The 16,793-nt window shown below is 43.9% G+C and overlaps 1 protein-coding gene across 18 annotated transcripts in view; it reads right to left on the bottom strand.

The window, feature by feature from the left end:
- Positions 1–16,793, bottom strand: part of LOC144124450 (uncharacterized) — a 425,125-nt gene that overhangs the window by 267,960 nt on the left and 140,372 nt on the right. For all 18 annotated transcript variants that reach the window (XR_013313175.1, XR_013313176.1, XM_077657111.1 and 15 more), the window contains one exon: positions 6,295–6,432. Coding sequence is in view for 16 of the 18 variants with exons in the window: in XM_077657111.1 (XP_077513237.1) it covers positions 6,295–6,432 (138 nt within the window). In the remaining 2 variants the exon portion in view is untranslated. The remainder of the gene's footprint in view (positions 1–6,294; positions 6,433–16,793) is intronic.

Below are 16,793 nucleotides of genomic sequence, written 5' to 3'. Positions count from 1 at the left end.
TTGTTGAAGCTGAAAACCGCGTGTTATTCTTTTTCTGCTCGTTGGTCGGCATGTGGCGTGCGATTACTCTGGGTTTGTTTTGGTTTTTGTAGTATATATAGAAGCCTCTGAATAAAAAAAACGGCCGTGGCTTAGCTTGGTTAAGCCTGGTGATTGCGAAACAATAGTGTGTTGAATTCACGCGTTGCCGTCTCAAACTCCTTTACTCTTCTCGCATGTTCTTCACGTCATTCTACTGCAATGTGTCCTTCGGGGTGAGTCGGGCCAGCCTTGGTGAGAGATTTCTCCTGTCTTTTCTTCGAACGCTCTTGTCTCTGCTGGGGTGTTTCTTCTGCACGCTGTTTTCTTCGCTTTTCGTTTTCCTTCTCTCGAAACGCACGTTCCTTCTCGAGCCGCTGCTGTCGCTGTTCCGGGGTTTCTTGGACACGCCTCTGCCGTTTAGTCGCGTTCCAGCGTTCTGAACTAGTAGAAGGAGACTCACTGTCGGGCAAACTCATAACTTCTTCCTTTGCTTCTGCTGTTTCCACAGAGGAGGTTGCACGTTGTCGCCGAGCTGCATACTGGGCACGCCGCTTAGAAAGTCGTTCTTCTCGTTCTTCTTCCGTCTCCGTAGCTCGCTGATGCTTCCGCTTTGCATTCTGCCGAGCTGCCTTGTTCGTAGGCACCATCGTAACATCTGGCTGTATGACTGCCTTGGCGAGAGGAGCGGAGCTGTTTTATACAGCTGGTGTGACGTCACTCTGACCGTAGCGCCCCTGGTGAGAGGAGCGGGAGTTAGGCCGCCGTTGGTGGCTACCGCCTCGCCTCGCGACAGCGTGAGATGGGGCCCCGTTTTTACACAGCTGGTGTGACGTCACACCAATCGTAGCGCCCCTGGTGAGAGGAGCGGGAGTTAGGCCGCTGTTGGTGGCTACCGCCTCGCCTCGTGACGGCGTGAGATGGGGCCCCGTTTTTACACAGCTGGTGTGACGTCACTCTAGGTCACGTGGTGTGACGTCACGCAGCGAGGTCACGCTAAAGGTCAATGGTGCCTACCACCGCCTCGCCACGGAACGGGCTGAAGTGTGACCTAAAGTAGTATTGCTTCGCAATAAAATTCTTGTAGTTGCGAGTAAGCTGTGTCCCCTCTGTGTAGTTGTTTGTGAGCACCTGGATTTATCATCATGAACGTATACCAACTAGCTCAGTTTTCTGACCTGTTGCATCCCAGACTTCTTTCAAAACACATGCCACCCAATATAGTGCCACTGCAGTAAACATTCTCCCAGCTTTTTCTTGGCGAAAGAAATTTTTTCATGCTTAAAATTGCACTTGGTAGCTAAACATGGTGTAGCAAACAAATTTGCAAAAAATAAAATGCACTTAACATCATTTTACAGGAAAAATACAGCGCGAAAAGGCACGACAGACAAAGAGGAAGTGCACAACACAAGCGCTGTCTCGCGACTAAAATTTTATTAAGGAGGAAAACACATATAACAGCGACCGAAAAAATGGTGAAGTCAGCAATCACATGAGGCAATCAACACAAGAAACAAACTCAAAAACTTAAAAGATAGCGCGGGGCGCCCTTAATTTCCATGAGCCATGGCAAATCAGGTATTATCCAAGAACCGTATCTCCGCATCAAATAATGTGATAGAGGGTTGGCTGATGCATGGGCTAGTTTTCTTCTTTATGAAAAACGCTTCCATAATCTCTCTGGTTTGCCATACCTGATTTGCCATGGGTCATGGAAATTAAGGGTGCCCCGCGCTATCTTTTCAGTTTTTGAGTTTTTTTCCTCGTGTTGATTGCCTCATGTGATTGCTGACTTCGCCGTTTTTTCGGTCGCTTTTAATGTGTTTTCCTCCTCAATAAAATTTTAGTTGCGAGACAGCGCTTGTGTTGTGGACCTCTTCTTTGTCTGTAGTCTGTTCGCGCTGTAGTTTTCCTGTAAAGTGAACGTAATCCAACTAGCCCAACTTTCCATACTACTACAGCACTTAACATCGCCATGAAAATTTTCTTAATTGAAAGATAGATGTAGCACCTTTATACATAATGCCATACAAATTTCACGCATATTTACCTTAATAAGCAAATGAATGCGGATTAGCTCAGCTAATCCAGGACGAAAAGCTGTCAGCATTCACTGTGTTCATTGGTGTTGGCAGTGACAACATTCTGGATGCGAATGATTTTGAGGAAAGAAGGGCAGGAGTGCATGACTGGCTCCCTGTGTTAATGGACACCTCAATTGCACTTTGAGGTGCCTGGCAGAGATGTGGGCTGTATGCATTGACACTGACAACTTTGTGACAGACACCCAGTCGTGGTGACCAACCTCTGGCCATCAACCATTAACTGCCACTTGCCAGGGTGCGTGTAATGCCTATCTAGAACCAAAAGCAGGCTTTTGCAGGTGGACACCAACACTCTACATGATACTGAGGTGTCCACTGACCCAGGGAGCCAGCTGTTTCCTTTCCTTTTGTGAAAATGAATGACTTCTACAACCACCTCTATTGTTGGTTCTATTGATGATGCCAATGAACACAGGGGGCTCACTTTTTTTGTTTGGTTTTTGAGGAAAGGAAATGGCCCAGTAACTGTCTCACATATCTGGGTGGACACCCAAACCAAGCTGTAAAGGAAGGGATAAAGGAGGGATCCAAAGAGGAGAGGAAGAAAAAGGAAAATTGGATTTTGAGGAAAGGCAGCGCAAGCTTACCCACTTATCAGAAATGCTTACCCGAAATGTGCTGCTGACCACCCTAGTTTAGCTTTCCAACAAAAACATAGAAACAAACACAGATTCATAGCATTTTATATTTTTTTAGAAAAATACAGTAAAACCTCGTTGATACATTCCCGGTTCATACGATTTCCGGTATGATCAAAATCACTCCTGGTACGGTACGATCAAAATCACCGACATTAAAAATGTCCCATAGAGTTACGCTGTGTTTTTTCCGATTAATACGTTCCCGGAAAACATGATTTCCCGGCTACTACATCCAAAATTTCGACAAATTGTGGTCCTATAATATGTTCATTGATTAACCGCACATGTGCAAACATAAAACTGGGCCGAACGAGAAGGCACGCGACATATTTTTTTGCGGCGGACAACCGCCGTGGTAGCTTCTCTGCAGTGCCTCGATGCAACGAGGCGGAGCAGCACCACCACCTCCAAGAACAAAACAAAATGGCACGCTAGCATTCCTGACGGCCGTTTCTGCGGGTACTCCATATAAAGAGGAGAAATGCAGAGGTTTCTTCGCGGTGCATAAGGGGAAGGAGGCAGACCTTCTACGAACTACAGCGGTGCGCTTATATACGAACGGGCCGGGTTTCCCAGTCTGGGAAACGCAGCTTGAAAAACTTGAAAAATTTGAAGAAAAAAAAAACAATCATAAAAGACAAGGGACAAGAGGAGTGTTCACGACACAACGACTGGCGTGAAACTTTGTCTTTTATGACTGTTTTTTTTTTTCATGTTACTATGAACCAACTGGCCCGCATTTCAACCCTTCTGCAGCTTAAGAAGCAGGAACACTGCAACAATGAGCCGCAGCGGTGGCTTTCCCATAATACTTGGGTGCAAAGGGGCAAAGAATCCAAAAATGGCAACGAAGCGATTTTGGTTACTTTCGTCACTGCCGTCGAGGGACCGGATGCGTTACGAATTTCCTTCCGCACTAAAAACAGTGCCAACGCACAAGACTGAATTCAGCGAGCTCTGCAATAGGATCTGTCCAGCTCTTGTGCCAAGAAATGCCAATCGACATTTTTATAAAGTGAAATTTATTTATTTATTTATTTGCGAATACTGCAGGCCCTTCTCGGGCCCATGCAAGAGTGGATACAAGGCACAAAAAAATTACAATGGCGGATCGAACAAGGGAGACAGGTACATGCACAAATAAATACACAATAATTTCATCATTACAGAAGCATCACGGTGAGAATGTTGGATCAAGGTGATTAACATGTTGTAAGAAATATTCGACTGTGCTGCAGTTCACAACAGTGGATGGCAGTTTATTTCAGTAATGGATAGCTGAAGGGAACAAGGAATATTTGTGAACATTAATGTGGCTTATAGGTTGACGAAGTGCTTTCGTATTGTTGGTCCTTGAGGAGTGGTAGAATGGTTCCTGAAGGTATGTTTCTTTTTTATGTTGAAATGTTGAAATTGTCAATAAATGTGTTTTTACCTCATTCAAGAGCTACATTTCTCAAAATCAGGCGGCTTGGATCATAAATTTTCCTGGATAACACGTTTTCCCCGTAATTAAAAAACGTATCAACGAGGTTTTACTATTTGCTTCAAGAACAGTGATTAAGACTACTTTCCCATATTTTCCAAAAGGCCTACAAATTGATAAGAATGTTTCAGACCACAACAGATGTACACTGCGTCAGAAGTAAAGTTCTGAACTTGAAAAAAAGTGCCAAGAAGTAAGCTGGTAGAGCGGTTACCACAGTGACACAATAGAATATATTTTTTTTAACAATTGCGACATAGCTGAGCATAAAGCGTTGCACGATCCTGCTCCTAAAACAACTTTTGCAGAAGGTGGAGGAGGAAGAGGGACTTTAATGGAAGAGGAGAGGTCTTTTGCTGAAGGTTCAACCAATTATTTGCAAGAAGAAAACCGTTTACTATTGACTGACTCAAAGATCTGCTGAAATAAGCTCCAATGCCAACAAAACCATGTCACTTACTCTCAATGTCCTCGTGCTGAGAACAGTCACAGTCTCAGTTACGTCAATTCAGTCTCATACACCTTAGAACTCAGCCAATCACTGATTATGAAAAACACTCCTCCTCAACAAGTGCGGTACCACGATTTCTTCTCACTACTTGCCGAATCCCATTCATTCCTCTTTTGATGCTCTGTTGCTATAACTGGAACTAAAATACTCAGTACTTAACAAAAGACAATTTTTTCCGTGTAAACTCGGAATAATACCCACCAAATAATATACCAATTCACTTTTTCACAATATTTTCTCACCTAACAATTTGGGTAAGAGCTTGGTTTCAGTAAGTTTTCTACAGTCGTCCTCCTTTCATAGCCATTTTCCATTGCCTTCATTTTTAGCCTTTTCTGAATAGGTCAGGTGCAGTTCCAAAGCCAATGCAAAGAACAAGGTCCACCAACTACTTCCGGTTCCCATTTTTTCCCACTCTTTGCATTGTAGTTGCAGTGCATGCTGACATCGTTTATTCGTTTATTTCTGCTGCGACATCACTCATTGTATGGCATCATCATAAAACCAGCACATGCTGTCTTCTAAATTGACAGTCCAAAAATGTAGGCATGTTCTGTTGTGGTTAACATGCCAGTATAGCGGCTGAACTAGTTTAATGCATCGATCATAATACATGTTTTTTTTACCGCACTGCAAAGTGCTGAAACCTGCAACAAACATTGGTATTGACATCCTAGTGTGAGTCAAGAAGAAATGGGATTGGGCAGAGCAGGTAATGCAATGGCAAAACAACTGATGGTCCCTAAGGGTAACGGAGTGGATTCCAAGAGAAGTTCCAAGGATTCCAAGCAAAAAGTTAGGTGGGCGGATGAGATTAAGAAGATTGCAGGGCTGCAGCTGGCACAGGACAGGGTTAATTGGAGAGGCCACTGTCCTCCAGTAGGCGCAGTCAGGCCGGTGATGATGACAATGAAGTCAGTCATCGCTATGCAGACAACATATTATGTGGCCCCACAGTTGACTGCTAAGGAAGGATCACAAGGAGAAGCTAAAATTTCCCCAAAGCCAATTCTAAGAAGAGCAATGTTGCGCAGCAAAAAAATGGAAGGGTACAGTTAAGCTCCGCCTTAAGGGTACGACGTGACAGCATTATTGGGCTAACGCCCACATATGCAGAACTGGTCACTTTCTACATTACATAAGTCCTCATACCACTTCTGGCGCAGTGGTACAGCAGTTAAGTGATGTGCCACTGCTTTGCGTTGGTAGGTGCTGACACTGGTGTGGCTTTTGAGACCCAGGTTGCTATTCTAGAGCAACATCTAGCAACCAGTCAATAATTTAAGAGCCACCTGCCACAGATTACAATCCTCTGGTCAGATTTTGATGACACCACAAGGTGACGTGACGTGACCTAGGTGGCCCACCTGCCTCCTGCCTATCAAAGAATTTTTCATGCATTTTTCTTTTATGGTCAATGACGCAAACGACGGACACCGATGATAATGCCTACATTTCTGCAACACGGGCTCTTTAGCACAGTTCCGTTAAAATGCAGCACCAATGCAAAGACTCCCAAGGGTCCTTCACCTCAGATCCAAGGCCTGGCGCTCCTCCTGAGTAAAGTGACCGGCCAGGTCGAGCGCTCGCTGGAGGCGGTCATTCTCAGCATTGAGAGCCTCCACCTGCTGGTTCAGGTCACCAGCTATCTGCTGGGACAGGTTCCATCTGAAACACATCACCAGCCCTTTTCTTGCCATGCTGCAGACACTTTAGCACAAACAAGCAGTGGGAAGCCACTGGAATGCGAGGAATGCTGCCAAAGGTCAAGGGAAGACCAACAACAAAGTGTGCAGCTATTTCGTGACACCATTAAGGTAATAACTCTGTACCGTTAAAACAGTTAATAAACACCATCGTAATCCTAGAGTCACTTGAGACTTTATTCATGATAAACATAAAATTAAGTAACTTTGGAAGCATTGCAAAATGGCAATGCCACAGTTTAAGGAAATAAAACAGCAATTATTAACAAAATTCAGAAATTTTAGAAACATATTCTTTCCCCGTAAGCTTGAAGCATGCATTAAAACTGACCCCCAAACATTTTGGCAGCACTCAAGGTCTTAAAATGAAAATTATTATAAAAGATATCGTAATAAAATTAGGTGTGTATATGTATTTTTTCCTCCTGTTTTCAAAAATATAATTATTTTCGGTATATCTCAATTAGTTCCCACATTATTGGGAAATAACTGAAGGCTCATTAGTTAATTTCTTACAAGTCATTAAGACACTTTTGCTCTAAAATTTTTGGTTTCAATTAAATTGGAGCTGCAGCCAAAGACGTGCCATCTGGAGCTATGCTATTTAGATTGTTGTTAAGGTACGCCGTCATACAAAAATGGATTGTTGTTAAGGTACGCCGTCATACAAAAATGTTCAGTTATGTCCAAGCATTATAATTATGAAATATAATTAGGTGACACTATGCTTCACAAATTTGATATGTTCGACTCTGCCATAAAAAAAAATAGTATAGCTACATAGTTTAGCTCTTTCTGAATATACAACGGTACAAGATTGCTTGAAACTGTGCCATAAAAACAATGAAAACTTCTATAAGATTAATCATGTTGAGAAAAACATGAAGCTGAGAAAATGGCATTTGAAAACGCACACCCGCCATTTGGAGGTCATTGTAGAGGCAGAATGCGGATGTTCCAAAAAGATTTCACAATAGTGAGCAATAGCAGTATGTAGGGGAGAATGCCAACTTAAAAAAAAACCAAGATGGCTGCCATGAGGAACGTAGTCGTGGGAAGTGACAGGCACGAAGTCCTGTCATATTTTGCTCTCAAATAACCATTTCTGCACTTTGGAGGCGTGAAACATATTGATTTTTTAACTGAAACTCTTTAGGCAGGTACTATTTTCTACGTATGGCTTACTAGTTTTTTTCCTATGATATAATGTGATATTCCTGTGCTGCCTTGGAGTCACTTGGAGTTTATAGTGGCCTTTTCGTCAACCTAAGAATTTCATCAACCACTAAATAACATACTCAATGTGAATAATTACTGAAAAAGTGCTTGAGACTGTGTTTAATTGCAGAAGGAAATGCTGTCACCGATAAGAAATGTAATGTAAATTGAATCATAGAACTAGTCAACAAAAATGCAGGTGGAAGTTGATTTCTAAACGGTGAGCTGCCAAAACCAAGCAGAATCACACTGTCTATGTTTTGGACTGCTCTAGCCAGAGCATGACCCCTATTATGCACGGTTTCGAGCATCCTACCATTCAATGAAAAAACCTAAGGAGATGACGATGCATGAAGCTATGCTAGCAGAAGACGTCTGCAGAAAAGTAAAGATTCCTCAGCTCAGAATGCACAACAGCGCTACTTCCGCACTTCTACTTAAGCTGCAGCACGCACCTCAAAAATAGCATTTTTTACAGTTAGAACAAAATTTCAAAAATTTAATTCAGTGAACTTAAATTGTTCCTCTGGTTATAACAGATGCAAGCTCGATTGAGACGAGTTTCAATTATTATTTGCAAACTGTATTTGCAAAGTCTGGGGAATATCATCACGATGGAAGGAAGAGCGGTGCTCCGACGGTGCAGCCGTACTGTGGCGAGAAAGAACAGTCACTTATTGTGACCAGAAGTGAGCACCGCCGCTAGGGGCAGCGCGAGTTCAGGGGGCTTTGCTCTCCACAGATTCTGCCGGCGTTCCTATGGAACAGCGGTACACGTGCAGAATGTTTTCACCCTTAAGCGGCATTTTAAAACCCCAACTTTAACGTATGCCTGTGTTCGTTATTTATACGCGTCATTCTAAGCAGGTAGAGGCTGTCATACCGGTTGCTGTACAAATACCTCCATTTCAAACCGCAGATGAAGCGCTGCGCTCGCTGCTTCGGAGCACACACCGGAGGCGCTTGTAGCGAATTGTTTCTTCAACAGGCCAATTAAAGAGCTGTTTCAGGACATGACGCCAACAGCAATCGCACATTGGGCGATCGGCAGCTGAGCTGACAGATGTACGACATTCGATGTGCAGAACCGTCTGGCGCATTCCCTTCGACTGCGACTGCAGAGACGTGCTCTTATCCGCTTTATAAGAGTTAGATGTTGGGCTAGTTGGATTTGTGACAAATTATACATATTTTTAGCGCAACCACGACAGGGACACAGAGACGTGTTTGCCTCTGTTCTCTGTGTCCCTGTCGTGGTTGCGCTAAAAATATGTATAATTTGTCTTATCCGGTTGCTTGTATCTTTTGTACATTTGGCAGCTGCAAGAAGTGAATTATTATGCACTAATATTGGTAAGAAGCGTTTCAAGATGTATTGGAGCATTTCTTTGGTACCATTAGGCAAGTAGGTGGATGGAACGATCAACATTCATGCATCATGCATATATGCCGACATTCATGCATTCATATGTTGATAATCTACAGCCTCGTAAAACCTCCAAAGTTTGGAAATTGTAAAGTTGGAGATGATGGCAGCAAGCACCAGGTTTTGACGCTTTCTGATCTGAAGACATTTTTCAGCTAAAATCAGGTCAAAGAAACCAAGTTGGAATAGGTTAAAAAAAGCTTGACAGCTTTGATGAAAGCAAAATTGAGCACAAAAAGGTTCTCGATCATGAACACAAAGCCAGAAGAGGCGAACTGCATAACTTATTACGTGACAGGATACCTCCCTTGCCAGCTTCTGAAATCGACATCGTGTGGACTGGTATTGTCCGTCTCCATTTCTGGTCAACCAGAGGCTGCTCTTGTAAGCCTCAAGCCGGCTGCTGCACCAGGCTGCTCACATTTTTCAAGTGCTGGAGAGTGTGGCAGCAGTCTTCCAAAAACATGCTGCACAGCCTGATGCTTACAACCTTACCACTGGCGAAATGCTAGATAAACATCGCATTGCATTTCCATGCACTGAGCATAAAGTAGATATGGCTGCGCACCTTCTAAACTACTATGTTGCAAGGAGGATGCGACAGTTCAGTAAACAAAGGAAATCAGACAACAGCAAGTCGAGCATTGAGGAAGCTTGTGCAGCTCGTGTAAGCCACAAACGCTGCTCTGGCAGCTGAGGCGTCAAATGTAAAGGCGATCTTGGCACAAACTGCCCGCCGTTGACTGATCGAATGAGGGCGCATCTTCCACGGTTTCTACGGGGCTTGAAATGTCCGGCGGCGCGAGGCAACGTGAAACCAAACAGCTACAGAGCAACTTTGGTACAACAAACGGCGTGCGTGCACCGATAGTTGATACGGACCAAGCTTAATGCCACATATGTATACGTGCCTCTGCTAAAGGAAACAAAGACATCCGGTGCTGGTTGTGCTTCTGTGTTGTACTTATAGCTATTCTGTTCTTGAATTTTGGTTTTTTCTGCAGTCAGGCAGACGTATGCAGGTTTCCACATGAGATAAGAAACCTGCTGTCTCTGTTGTTTTGGTAAGTGCTATGAGTTCACCTGAATGAATTGAAATAATTATTGCCTTGCAACGAAGGAAAAAACAAGCAAAATTATTGATAGCATTTTTAGTTTCCAAAGTAATGTATATGTGACGCACACAGAAAAATTGCATGCGTGCATGCAAGCATGCAGGCTCACGAAGCAAATCATAGGTAGATAACTGCATGTTGTGAGGGTACGCTATGTTCATATTATGCTGTCGGGGGAGTTTTCGCGTTGCTTACTATTGTTTTTCATAAATTGCTACAAAAGAATCTTTTTCGCACTTTGTATATTAGAGTTAGTTGACAATAAGGTATACACGCTCGGTGCATGCTCCTGGTTCTCCTGGTCTGGTGCTCGGCTTACTTAGTGAGAAATTCTTGGGAAATTGGCCTTTGGTCGCAGCTTTATTAGAACCAACCTACTTATACTAACTGGGACTTGGTTGAGGAGTGACATAACAGACAACGAGGTACTGACTGACCTAACAAACTTTCATGTTTTTCGGAAAGACCGTAAAGATTCACGAGGAGGGGGTGTACTCATTGCTGTCAGCCAAGATTTGTCACGTTCCCTAATACAAGATTCATCCGACCTCGAAATGTTCTGGCTAATCTTTCACGCAGCACCTAACACAGTATTACTAAGCGTTTGTTATAGGCCGCCACATAGTATCCAGGAATTTTGCTGTCAGCTTATTAACGTACTAAAACAACTCTCCACAAAGCATCCTAATTCACATATCTTCCTCTTCGGCGATTTTAATTTTCCGAAGATTGACTGACATAACCAGCCCGCACCTATAGCTAACAATGGAGAAACAAGGGCATTCCTAGATTTTTGTAACAACCTCAACCTTACTCAGGTAATACTTGAACCTACCCGCGTAACACAGAACTGTCGAAATATTTTAGATCTCTTATTAACCAATCACCCAGACAGCGTTGAGCCCATTACGTACCTACCTGAAATAAGCGATCACAAAGTAATTCACGCTAATCTTCTCCTTACGCCAAACCGGCGCCGCAAATACCATAAAACCATCCGTCTTTATTTATATCAGAATACTGCAGGCCCCAAGCAGTGGCCAAAGAGAATTATAATGCCATAAATAATGAACTTAATGTATTTTTTCAAGTCTTCTCGTCACGTTTTCATTCCCGCGGTGTTCAAAAAAACCGATTACTGTTCAAAGAAAAACTAGAAAGTCCAACCAATAGATTCATCCCCCAAATTAGTTTTCACTCTAATTCACAAAAGCCATAGTTCAGTAAAACATTGAAACATTTGGAGAACAAAAATAAGCGCCTTTATTGTTCAGCCGTCTCAGGGGACGCATAGCGCATGGGTAAAATAACGAGAAACTGAAAGATCATATCTCGCCACTATTTCTAATGCCAAGCATACCTTTTTTCACTCGGACTTGCCGAATATGTTCACTAGTAACCCCAGAAAGTTCTGGCATGTTATCAATCCGCATAACGTGCCGGAAATAACCCTCACAGATGAGCTGGACACAGTTTCCACAGATGCTGAGTGCGCTAATATGTTTAACTCTGCCTTCTCAACCGTATTTACGAAAGAAACTGAAATATCGTCGTCATTTTCAGCACCGCCCTCAATGATAAATCAAGCTATACCGCCAGTTGCCTTCACGTCATCTGGCATTTCGTCCCTAATTGAAACCATGAAACTTTCATCTTCATCCGGTATTGACAATATTAACTCAGCTTTTGAAAAATAACAAGGACATTTGTGCAAAATTTTTATGCTTACTTTTTCACAGTCACTTATCAGGTAAACTACCACACGACTGGAAAAGTGGTAAGGTCATTCCAGTCTTCAAATCGGGTAAAAAAAATTCACCGCTTAACTACTGCCCCATTTCCTTTGCCAGCGTGCCCTGCAAACTCATGGAACACGTCATCTACTCCAATGTCACAAGCTTCCTTGACTGTCACAACTTTTTTCATCCTGCGCATCATGGTTTTCGAAAAGGCTTCTCGTGGAAAACAGAGCTGGCCATTTTTATTCATGATTTGCATGCTAATCTTGACTCTAACCTACAGAACGATGCTATTTTTCTGGACTAAGCAAAAGCATTCGACAAGGTTCCTAACAAACACTTTTTACTAAAACTTTCATAGTTAAACCTCCCCTCTAATATCTTTAAATGTATAGAATTCTTGACTAACCGCTCACAGTACGTCACCGTTAACAACCACAACTCCAATCCTATCCCAGTAACATCAGGTGTCCCACAAGGGTCTGTCCTCGGTCCGCTTCTGTTTTTAATATATATTAACGATTTACCAACGAATGTATGTAGTAATATTCACATGTTCGCCGATGATTGTGTAATTTATTGCCAAGTTAATAACGCTTCTGAGCAAACATCTCTTCAAGACGACCTTAACCGCATTCAGGAATGGTGCGCCAATTGGTTAATAGAACTTAACCCTCGTAAATGTAAAATCTTGTCCTCTACGTGTCGCCGCAACCTGCTTCATTTCCCATACGTCATAGCTAACGTCCCTGTACACCCGGTTCTATCATACAAGAACTTAGGCATTACCTTGTGTAGTGACTTGTCCTGGAGCACACAAGTTACGAACATCATTTTATCCGCTAATAAAACACTTCGATTTTTAAGATGTCATCTCCACCAAGCCCATAAACATGTGAAATTATTAGCGGACAAATCCCTTGTCAGACCAAAATTAGAATATGCCTCACCCATTTGGAACCCGCACCAAGGTTACCATACAAATGCACTCGAATCAGTCCAAAACAGAGCAGCCAGATTCATCCATTCATCATATTCTTATGAAATCAGTGTGTCAGCATTGAAAGCTGAATCATACTTATTGCCCTTATCACTTCGTCGCTGCACTGCCAGCCTTTCCTTGTTTCATAAATTTTTCTATAGTTCCCTCGGCCGCGCACCCTATATCGTCCCTCTAGCCCGCATATCTCATCGCACTCGGCATCCTTTTCAAGTTTCCCGACCTCGTGCCCGTACTACGACCTTTGCCACATCGTTTTTTTCCCGTACTGCACTAGACTGAACGACCTACCCAACGACATCGCAGCCATCATGTGCTCATCCAACTTTGCCAATAATGCTACCAGTCATGTTTCGTTGTGTTAACACTTGCTCACCAAAATATAAGCACCCACCCCTTAAGTAATACCCCTCATGAGTCTTTAAGGTAATAAAATGAAATGAAATTGAAATGACCAGAAAGGCCCCCAGTACTGGTGCTGCCCCTTGCGTCTGCACCGTGCGTAAAAGTCACACTAACTGGCCGCACCTCACGCCGACATTGTATCACCTCTCCTTCTTCCACCGTGAATATCATTTTACTGCTTCTGTCCCAGTAAGCAACCTACTGGTAGCCTGAGGGCATGTTATACAGGCTTTAAGGGCAGTTCACGTGCCAGCGATTCGGCAACTAGAGCGAACAGCGGCGCGGCGCTGCGAAGCGTTTCGCGAGCTTTCGTTTCACATGTGTCACCGCTGCGCGTTCCCCACCGCTGTGAAAACCAATGTTGCTGGCAAAAGAGATATGCACTTGCAACCGGTTTTGGTGGCCTGCAAACACAAAATAGCATAATATATAAGCATTATTCTGTCATTTATTTTCATAGGTTATGTATATACATATAAATCTTGCATTTTAAGCATTCAACAACACTTTATATAATTTCTTTTTTAAATGAAATTTCATATGTGCGCCGTACAGACACTGGTCTATGTGCATGCTTTCTTGCGCGAGGCCTCTGCTGGTCACGTGGCAACGCCAGGCCATCACTGGTTGAGATGTGCTGCTGCCGCGTCGCCACCACTAAAATTTCCAGCTTGCCCAAAACTTGCCGCTCCAGCCACTGGAGCTACCTCCACCGCTTGAGAGAGGGTGTACGCGCAGCGGCGGCGGGATTCGCAAGTGGTTCACTTGCATGTTTAGCAGGCTTTACAGTGCCGTATCATGGGGGCTGCCATCTTTGATCACGTGAGCACGTTGCCATACACGCCTCGTGCCTGCTCGGCGCACGCCTCTAGCGAAGGCTGCTGCACCTGATGGCTCGATTCCGACTGGCAGTGCTTCGGATGATACGGTTGTAAAGGAGTGGGCTGACGACACTAAGGTTTGGCCAAAGCTTCGAAAGAAATGTGAGAGCGCTAAATTGAACCCTTGAGGTGTGAAAACGTGAGCGGGCTTCATGTCGCAGAGACACGCTCAGCTCTTCCTCTTCGAGCCAAGAGATGGATCACCTGAATGCCCGTTTTTACATCCACTGAAGGCTTTGCTGAATGTTATTCCTGTTATTGTTTAAAACGGCAGGGTTTAATGCACCTGCGGCAGTACAGGTTGTTGTCGTGTTGTGTACATGCATGCAGACACCACTCTAAAATGCTCACATGCCCATCGTACGCATTTGTTTACAACCTGTTAGCGGTGCTTAGGAAACAAAATATTTTCTGCTGGTTTGTTAAATACAAAAAGGCGACAAAAATAAATGGACACACAAATGTTAATTGTTATGGTAGCAGTATCATGCATAAAGCAGTCTTCACGAGCTGGCGTGCAATGGTTTTGAAGGATTCCGCGATATTATTGTTAGAACGTGCATACGAACGCGTTAATACTATATGAACTTCACAGTTATGTCAGCCTCACATATAAAATTGTGGTACGCTCTACGCTCTATATGCGGACATGAAAATGCTCGAGGTCTCGTTGGTGGTAAGTAATCAGCTCCACTCTGAACGCTGGCCTGTGAAGTCACTTTTAGTGACTGTCTCGCATGAACCGTGAGGAAGTGACAACCACCTAGCACACCAGCCGTAACGCAAATGCTTTATTCTGAACACGGTCCACGAAAACCGCACTACTTGGAGCGAAGTTCAACAGTAGCACGACGTCATGTAATACACGAACTGACAGTAAGCGCTGTCCGCTCGCGCGGCTCTGCACTGCATAATCTGCAGTCGCGGTATGTAGGAGTGTAAGTCATCCTTCTTTTTCGAACCTAATTGGTCCTCGGGCGCTCCTGCTACTGATGGCCGCACACCTTAACTTACGAGCAATAGAATCTCGCTACACACGGGGATGCAACTGCACAACATTTGAAAGCACAAAGTGACGGTTTTGGTGGCTGAACAGCTTGTTCATGCGGCTATGTTGCACACTTACCCTCGTAGATTTTCCAAGATCGTAACCTTGTTTTCTATATTGGCTATCTAGCGCTGGCAACCGTGTTTGTTGTTTCCACCCGTTCGGAAAGGATGCATGCTTAATGGGCGTGACAAGGGCAGTACGTCCTTGTACAGTTCAGTTCTGTGATGATAGCAAACGATAGCATCTCGCACCTTTAACTCTCTGCCGCGATTCTTGCAATCCACAACACAGCATGTATTTCCTCGGCCTTTCCACATCTTTGGAGAAAGAACGCATTCGGTAGCCAGCCGCGATACTTTCACTGCTGCGTCGAGGCGTACAAGCTGGCGACTTACGAGGCCCGTAAAGGCGCCATGTTCCTAGCGCACCTGTGGCGCCATCTGGTCTCAAGCTGAAGAACCGCGCGCTGTAAACGGTCTATAGCATTACAACTTAGCCGTGATACGAGAAAGCCTGTTGGGCATGATAGTGCTCCAAAAGGTTTCTCGTGGCAGATGCCAAGCAAATGGTAGGTTTTCTGGCTTACATTTTTAATTTGTACATAAAGATGAGTGAAATGGATGAGATGCTAGATGACCGTTGTATCATCACCATCACTAGCCTAACTATGCCCACTGTAGTGCAAGGGCCTCACCCATGTCTCTCCACTTAACCCTGTTTTTTGCCAGCTGCGCCTTCCGTATGTCTGCAAACTTCTTAATTTTACCTGCCCACCTAACCTTCTGCCGTCCCCTACTGTGCTTGCCTTCTCTTGGAATCCACTCCGTTACCTTTAAGGACCAGCGATCAACTTGCCTTCGCATTACATGCCCGGCGCAAGCCCATTCCTTCCCCCTTGATTTTAACTAGGATGTCATTAACCCGTGTTTGTTCCCTGATCCACTCTGCCCGCTTCTGGTCTCTTAACGTTACAACTATCATTTTTCTTTCCATAGCTCGCTATGTTGTCCCTAACTTAAGCTGAAACCTTTTCGTTAGCCTCCATGCTTCTGCCCCATAGGTGAGTACCGGTAAGGTAGAGCTGTTGTATACTTTTCTCTTGAGCGATTATGGTAAACTGCCGTTCATTACCTGAGAGAACCTGCCATATACGCTCTACCCCATTCTTATTCGTCTAGTAATTTCCCTCACATGATTCGGATCAACAGTCACTACCTGCCCTAAGTAGCTCTGTTCCCTTTACACTTCCAGCACCTCACTACCAATTGTGAACTGCTGTTCATTTGCGAGACTGTTGAACATTATTTTGGTTTTATGCATGTTAATTTCTAGACCCACCGTTTTGCTCTGCCTGTCTAACTCATTAATCAAGCTTTGCAGTTCATCACCTATGTGGCTTAGCAAGGCAATGTCATCAGCGAATCGCGGATTACTAAGGAATTCTCCATTAACTCTTATCCCTAACTGTTCCCAATCCAGGCCTTGGAA

The sequence above is a fragment of the Amblyomma americanum genome, chromosome 3, assembly GCF_052857255.1.
Source record: "Amblyomma americanum isolate KBUSLIRL-KWMA chromosome 3, ASM5285725v1, whole genome shotgun sequence".
NCBI classification, from domain to species: Eukaryota; Metazoa; Arthropoda; class Arachnida; order Ixodida; family Ixodidae; genus Amblyomma; species Amblyomma americanum.
Note: the sequence above shows the minus strand (reverse complement) of the source record. Positions and strands in the feature narration are given on the sequence as shown.